The sequence below is a fragment of the Anopheles stephensi genome, chromosome 3 (genome assembly GCF_013141755.1).
Source record: "Anopheles stephensi strain Indian chromosome 3, UCI_ANSTEP_V1.0, whole genome shotgun sequence".
NCBI classification, from domain to species: domain Eukaryota; kingdom Metazoa; phylum Arthropoda; class Insecta; order Diptera; family Culicidae; genus Anopheles; species Anopheles stephensi.
The window spans coordinates 38,588,086-38,594,044 of NC_050203.1; the positions used below are offsets into that span (position 1 = coordinate 38,588,086).

Below are 5,959 nucleotides of genomic sequence, written 5' to 3' on the forward strand. Positions count from 1 at the left end.
CCAATGCATCTAAGACGAAGAGCTCTGACCGTGATAGATCCTAACTTTCAACCAGAGTATCCAGTTGACGGAATCTCGAGATGGTTGAGGAGTTTTGCTACTTTCCCGATCCGATGCAGAACTCCGGAGACGCATTGCTCAGGCGAATCGTGCACACTATAAACTCCATAAACTTCCTGAAGGAATCCTCGATATATTGCACATTAATGCCCTGTGTACTGAGCTGGGGAAGTACACCGAAACACACGTTACTCTTATCGGCGATTTTCGAAGGACGATATTGGGCGCTATGTGCGAGTAGGTTCGGTAGAGAAGGAGAATGATAATTTGCTGAGCTGTTCTGTGGTGCAGATATTCTGAAGGATACGATCTCTTGGGGTGCAAGATGAGGCCCTATGCTCGAATGGAACCAGGAACATGCACAGCGACGCGTGGTCCTCCACATTGAGCTAGCTAGATCAAGTAGAGTGGAAAGAATTGAGATCTCATATCTCAAAGACGTTCTCAATAGAGCCGGCCTAGCACAGAAAGTACATATTGAATTGCTTTACCCTGTTTTTGCTCCCCACTAGCAAATGTGTCTTATGTTTATTTGGTTATTATTTTTAAAATACTTTTCGTACTTGTACTACGCAGTTGAGTTGTACTTTGGTGTGTGTAGGCGTGCTTGAGCCTGTTGAAAATTGCAGTCGCACGTAGGCTAGCTAGCCCAAGTACGCCAATAAAGCTTGCAGTTGTTTATCCACCATCTGATGGGGTAGTTTGTTCGCATTGTTTTTAAGCTTCCGATTGGCTCCCCGTACCATCAGCAGCTGTACCAAGTCTAGATGCATTCCCGCAAACGCTACATGCAATGCCGAGTTCCCATTTTCATCCTGCACGTTAATGTCGGCACCACGGTCAAGCAACAGCTCGATGCTCTTTAGCGTGTGGCCATACCACTGTGCCGATCTGTATCCAGACACGAGCTTAAGCAACGAGTGTTGTCCTCGTTTGTCTCTAGCATTCACATTGGCGCCTTTCTGCAGCAATCGCTCGATCACGTCTAGGTTTGGTTCCTCCATGTAGGAGACCAGTCCCAGCAGTGGAGTGTAGCCGTATTCATCGCACAACTCCAAATCGATATCATACCCGTAATCTAGGAACCATCGCGCACAGCAATTGATGGCCCGGTGGCAAACTTCACGGAAAAAGTTGGCTGCCTCGTGCCGCGAATGTCGATACAGGACTGTCGAACAGTGTTTTTCGTACCTCGGGATTTTGTTCCAAATAATCGCCACTGCTGCAGGTGAAAAAATCACGATTTTGATTCCCAAGCATCCAGGGTAGGAACGCGTGTGCGATTCTCTCGAACCAGGGAAGGTGTACAACTTTCAGCATTAGTGCCCATGCCGCACAATACAGTTTGCCGTCTAGCGACCTCACCAGAGCGGCCCCATCGATCAGCTCAAGCTTGGCACCGTTCGCAAGCAGGAACCGTACGGTGGAGCAGCAGGTGGCAATCGACAGTGGCACATTACCATCTAGTGTGCGCTGATTTACATCGAAGCCTAGCTCCATCAGTTTCGTCAGTATCGCTTCACCATTGTAGTTGCTCACCCGGCTACTGTGATGCAGTAGATTGTAGCCTTTAGCGTTGGTGATCGTCGGATCGACGGGCGTTGCTTCGTACAGCACTTCAAACGCAGCCACACTTCGGACGTAAAAGATGGGCAAATTGCCTTCGCCATCGCGCTGGTTTAGGTCCAACCCGCACGCCAGTAAGTTCTTGACCAACTCTATCTCATCCCAGTCTGCCGCTTGATGAAGAACGTTCCTTTTGCGGTCATCCAGCAAGGTGGGCAACAGTATACCGTCCGCTTTCAGCGATTCCAGCTCTTGGTTGAATGATTTTTTCAGCGCATAAAACCTATCCGTGAAAGCTGTGAAAAAGGATCGAAAAGTGAGTGATGATGAGTGGAAATACTATCGCTATCCTACTCACATTGTATTCGCTGGAGTTCTGCTGCCTGCGACTTGGTTGCGTTTATCACATCCAGCTTTTCGGGGAATGCTGCTGCGAGCAGAGCAAACGGTTCCCTATACACCGACCTATCGAACCAAGTTTGGCCGATAGCATATTCTTCCAGGTCGGCGGGCTTAGAGATAAGATAATCTCTGTGGTGCTCTAGGATAATTGTTAGCTTTTCCATGTTCCTATGGGTCAAGGTAATACGAAGAATCACAAAAGCCTCTTTGGTTTCAAACCAAGGCTTCACCGCAGGATGCAGCTCGTACATCTCCTCGACAAAGGCTAGATGATCCTGTCGATAGAGCTGATGCAGTACATTTTGTTCGGGTGCGTCTTCTGTGCTTAACTTCAAAATATCAGGATTACGCCGAATTTCCTCGAAGCAGTAGTCAAGCGCTACCTTCCTCGGAGAGCAAATCCTTCACGTGTAGGAACGTACGATTGGATAGATCGAGGCGATATTGTACTACGTATTGTGAGCACTGCTCCTTTAAATTTGGTCTAATAAGTGACCACGTGGTCTTAAAGCTGTATTCCTCACACTTGTAGGGAAAAATTCGATTAAACGCTTCCGACTCCGTTTCGCCGAACTGGGTTTTCCGATAGTTAATTAACGCTTTCAGTACGTAATCTACCAATTTAGGATTATTCTTTTCCAAACAGATGTGAAACACATTCCGCTGTTGACTGTCCGTAACGGTGGGATCGTACCGGTTAACGTACTTCGTAAGCAGCTGCTCTACGATGCCCATCTTCATGGTACGGCAGGCTGTCATGAGCGGAATACTCTCACCATCACCGGTTGCGGAAAGTCGGGATCCGTGTGCCACTAGCATTGGAATCAGTTTCTCGCGATCGTACAAACACGCGGCCTGCAGGTAGGTCAGACAGTCTGTTCGTAAATCCGTTCGGTTAAGTGACAACATGCCGTTGGGGAGTAGCCTGTTGATGCATTGCAGTACATCAGCTTGTTTTTCCGCCGACCCGCACACATCCAGCGCCACTAGTTGACTTCCGAGGTACGGCGTTAGAAACAGCACAAACACTTGCACATTGAACGGGATGGCCGTTGGGCAGGAGCTGGCCAGCAGATGCACCTGTTCACGTTCTTGCTCCGTACAGGCGATCAGGATGGGCCGCTTGTTCCAGCAATTGTTTTCCGCTTTCCACAGGAACCTGTGCTGCATGTGATCTTTCACGATCGCTACATCGGCCGCGTATCGTTCGAGCAGAATGTTCACTACGGAGCGGGCGTTATGGGCAATTGCAGCATGCATAGGCGATAGGCCGTCCTTGTTGGGTCGATAGGGATTATCTCCATTCTGCAGACGCTTGAGCACTTCCTTCGGCCAATCGTTGGCCGCACACCAGTGCAGCAAATCTGCCTTAAAGTTGTTCTTGTTAAGTTTCCGTCTATCCATTGTCGTGTTGTACCGTCGAATTAAACCGAAAGCCACCAGCACTGTTGAAAATCACCGGCCATTGACAACTGAAGCTGGCCCGATGGTTGGCCGTGTGTTTTATATTGAAGGTATTGCGTTGAATATTGCAATGAGCGTCCCGTTGCGTCATATAACGACACTCGAGGTATTGCACACAGTACTGAAACATCAGTACACCGCGTTGAGCTGCACGCGCCCGTTGCATTTGGTGATGAATCACGCTCTTCGCTTTTTCAAACGTCAGTTACAGCGTCCGGCAGATAGGGAAGGCCGGGTGTCCTGTAATTGGAGGTTTTTGGTTAGCACTATGCTATTTTTTCAAATCAAAAATGTGTAAAATTTTACTTACGAAGAGGATTGCAATTTAAAGACCGCCTATGCAGAAGTTTTTGTTTTGTTTCTGTTTGTTTACTTTTGTTGACATGCGGTTGTCAGCTGTGCAACCAGAACAACGGGAATGTTTTTGGTCGGAATTGTTTTACCCAATTGACTTCCGCATCGTATTTACTCTTTTGCACCTTTATATTATTCGTTTAATTTATTATTTATTCGTTTTCCGTTCCGTTTTTCCGTCCAGCAAACATGCAAAATTGTGTAAACATTGAAAAATAAATTGTCCGCGTGTGGGAATTAGAATAATTATATAATCTTGCCTGCATTTGAACTACAGGATTTAATATTACAATTTTCGAGCATGCATTTAAATTTCACGAATTAAACAGTAGACAATTAAGGATTAAGATTAGGACTACTCGACTGTTATACACTTACACGAACTACTCGAATTACATGTAAATCATTATGGACAAACGAATACACAGTTGCAAACCGACCAGCGATACGAGTGCACACAGTCTCACTTCAATCCTCAAAATATATCACAACCACCCCCTTTCGTGAACATTTTCACATTTGTTGGTCCTTCGAACCGGATAGTGATATACGGAGAGGAAGTTTCATTCTGCAACCAAGAGTGGAACTCGGTATACGGAAATTGTGCAAGTCATTACGTGACAAATTCGCCATCGCATTCGGCCCCGCGTCAAGGGCAACGGTCGGTTACACTCCACCATTTCGAATTTCGCGCCAACGAGTTGTTCGTTACCGTCGTGTGATATTTCGTGTGATATTTTCGAGAAGCAATGGATAAGAAAATCAAGGCAGTGCAGTTGAAGAAAAGGATTGCTGTGGAAAGCATTAAATCCATGGAGCGGTTCCAGACGGATTTCCAACCCAACGACGCCCAACAGATTCCGGAGGTGTTAGAGAATTTGGAATCGCATCAGGCAGGGTTCTTCGCCGCTATTTCTAAACTGGAGGAACTCGACGAAAGTGATGCAACAATCGAAGCGTGCATTATGGAGAGAATCCACTTCGAGGAACGTTGCAGGAAGCTGAAATCATTTTTACGTGCAAATCAACCCAAGGAAGAAGGAGCGGTCAACGATACGACAGGTTTGGCTTCGTCGACACTCGCTTTTGGTCGACCGCACGCACCAAACCTACGCTTACCCAAAATCGAGCTTCCAACGTTCGATGGAGATCATACGAAATGGCTGTCGTTCCGCGATCGCTTCCTTGCTATGATCGACGCTTCGCCTGAGCTTCCGTCCATCGCAAAACTGCAGTACTTACTTTCATCGCTAAAAGGAGAGGCTGCACTACCCTTCGAGCACACACCTCTAACGGAAGACAATTACGCAATCACATGGGCTGCTCTGCTTAAACGGTACGACAACTCGCGTCTACTAATCCGTGAGTATTATCGGAAAATGCACTATCTCCCCGGAGTGCATTCGGTGTGCGTGGATAAGCTTTCCCACTTGGTGGATGAATTCACGCGCTTCGTGAACGGATTAGTGAAGTTAAAGGAACCGGTAGATTCGTGGGATACACCGCTGTCGAATATGCTGCTTATGAAGTTAGATCGGGAAACGCTGTTGGCTTGGGAAAAGCATTCGGTACACTTCACGCGGGACAAATACAAGGATGTGATCGAGTTTGTTCAAGATCGGATCCAAATCTTGAAATCGACCAACACTTTCGTGATGGATCAAAGCGCTGGTGGTACCAAGGTGGCCGGCAACAGTCGGCAGCCAGTGCAACGACGGTTCATCGCGTATGCAGCTACTTCTCGCCCGGCTCCTGTTCCTTCGTCTGCCCTCATCCAACCGCCAAAGTGTCCACTGGAGTGTTCCGAAGGTCACACTTTGCGCAACTGCCCAGTGTTCACAGGTAAAGAAGTTCAGCAACGACGAGACATTGTTGCAACGAATCGACTGTGCTGGAATTGTTTGAGCAGCAATCATCAGGTGAGGGAGTGTAAATCGGAATTTTCGTGTCGCATATGTCGGGAGCGTCATCACAGCTTATTGCATCACACTCCACGCTACACTCCTCCCACAACGGTTACAATGTCTGCTCAAACGGATGACGACAATGTGTTCCTTGCAACGGCAAACATCCAAATCAAGGATGACTACGGCAACATCCACGAAGCAAGGGC

The 5,959-nt window shown here is 47.4% G+C and overlaps 1 protein-coding gene across 1 annotated transcript; it reads right to left on the reverse strand.

Moving 5' to 3' along the window:
* Nucleotides 1–542: 542 nt before the first annotated feature.
* Nucleotides 543–3,943, reverse strand: LOC118511870. Its single transcript, XM_036055470.1, is given in 5 exon segments — nt 543–1,226; nt 1,228–1,922; nt 1,985–2,417; nt 2,419–3,732; nt 3,803–3,943. Coding segments are annotated over 4 exon segments (2,664 nt in total). The 5' UTR covers nt 3,433–3,732; nt 3,803–3,943; the 3' UTR covers nt 543–704.
* Between the last annotated feature and the right edge of the window lie 2,016 nt (nt 3,944–5,959).